General features: G+C 49.1%; 1 protein-coding gene across 1 annotated transcript; it reads right to left on the bottom strand.

Moving 5' to 3' along the window:
• Window positions 1-49: 49 nt before the first annotated feature.
• Window positions 50-928, bottom strand: LOC106297476. Its single transcript, XM_013733710.1, has 2 exons — window positions 611-928; window positions 50-361 (listed from the first exon to the last, which is right to left on the bottom strand). Exons 1-2 carry the CDS (start codon window positions 926-928, stop codon window positions 50-52), a joined length of 630 nt encoding a protein of 209 aa, XP_013589164.1.
• Between the last annotated feature and the right edge of the window lie 737 nt (window positions 929-1665).

Below are 1665 nucleotides of genomic sequence, written 5' to 3'. Positions count from 1 at the left end.
TTTTAGCTGTTGGAAAGCTTTCTCACATTCCTCCGACCATTCGAACTCCTTATTCCCTTTCAGCGTGTCGTAGGACCACGAATCTACACTTTGCAGGGTTCAGTTTCATGTTGTGGGCGTTATGTTTTGCAAAGGACTCCTCCAAATGGGAGACGTGGTCGTGCTCGTGAAGAGACTTTACGAGCATGTCATCGATATATACCTCCATAGTCTTGCCGAGCTGTTCGGAGAAAATTCGATTGACAAGTCGCTGGTAAGTGGCGCCTGCATTCTTGAGACCGAAAGGCATTACTTTGTAGCAATATGTTCCCCGATCGGTGATGAACGCAGTTTTCTCACGATCGTCGGGATTCATCACGATCTGATTGTACCCGGAGAAGGCATCCATAAATGATAAGAGTTTGTTCCCTGCTGTTGCTTCGACCAGTCGGTCGATGTGCGGGACTGGGAAGCAATCCTTTGGACAGGCCTTGTTGAGATCGGTGAAATCGACGCATACTCGCCAATTGCCGTTTTTCTTTTTGACCACGACCGGGTTAGCGAGCCAGTCTGGATACCTAACTTTTGTTATTGATCCGACCTTCAGGAGTCTTTCGACTTCCTCATTTACCGCGGTGGAACGCTCCGGTCCTAGCTTCCATCTTTTTTGTTTGACAGGTCTGTAAGTCGGATCGATGTTAAGCTCATGACACGTTATGCCGATATCGATCCCTGGAATGTCTTCCGCGGCCCAGGCGATGAGCTCTGTCTTTTGTGGCTCGCGGAGGTTGGCTCCAATCTCGACGTATGGTTCCGGAGAGGATTCGTCGAGCCTGATCGAAATTACCGGTTCGCAAGTCGGTTCGCGCTTCCCTTCTAGGGCTTCGGCCCTTTGAGATTGCCAGAAGACTTCCGAGTCTCGTTCCGGGGCGTTCTCATCGAGAGTCATCTTTCTTTTCTTTTAATGGGAAGTTTCGATCGCCAAGTTCTTTCTTTTTAACTCGGCGGCGAAACATACTTGCGACATCCTGTGGTCTCCTTGTATAGTTTCGACTCCACGAGGGGTTGGAAACTTAAGGCACAGATGAAATGTCGAAGGGATCGCTCGCATGGAATTCAGCCATGGAGTACTGACGATCGCGTTGTACGATGTTAGGCGGTCGATGACTAAGAATTTCGTGACTTTGGTGACGCTCCCGGATTTAACAACAAGGTCGATCGAGCGGAGAGTCATAGTTGCATTTCCCGAGAGTCCGAATATCGGGCTGGGTCTTTCCGTAACGGCGCACAGATTTGAAGGTTTCCACCTGTTTTACGAGAGAGGCCACCAGTTTTCCTTGTTCGTCTGTCTTTTTCTGAGCGGAGGCGAACATTTCCTTCATCTGATCTAGTATCGCGGTGTCGTCAGTGACCGTTGATACGTTTCCAGCTGGAGTTTTATCAGCGTTGGCATCGACGGGAGTCCCGTCGTGCGTTTACGGGTCTTTGTCAGCGTTGGTCGTCTTATCGGACTGAGCGTGTGTGGTTGCGAGAGAGATAGATCCGTATCCCCCCCTCCTTCTAGCGCCAAACTGTGGGAACCGAAATTAACACCGTCGATTATAATAGTATGAATACAAGATTTTCCTTGAACCCGTTTTTCCTTGAAGGTCCGAATTCTCTGCGTAATCACTTTAGAACGATAAT

This window comes from Brassica oleracea, chromosome C6, assembly GCF_000695525.1.
Source record: "Brassica oleracea var. oleracea cultivar TO1000 chromosome C6, BOL, whole genome shotgun sequence".
NCBI lineage: Eukaryota > Viridiplantae > Streptophyta > Magnoliopsida > Brassicales > Brassicaceae > Brassica > Brassica oleracea.
The sequence above is the reverse complement of the archived record's forward strand: the minus strand, read 5'-3'. Positions and strand labels throughout refer to the sequence as shown.

Coding starts and splice junctions, on each gene's coding strand:
- LOC106297476 (XM_013733710.1), bottom strand. CDS start 928: ATGACTCTCGATGAGAACGCCCCGGAACGAGACTCGGAAGTCTTCTGG. Junction 362..610: donor GACCGGAGCGTTCCACCGCG/GTAAATGAGGAA, acceptor GGGTACAATCAG/ATCGTGATGAATCCCGACGA.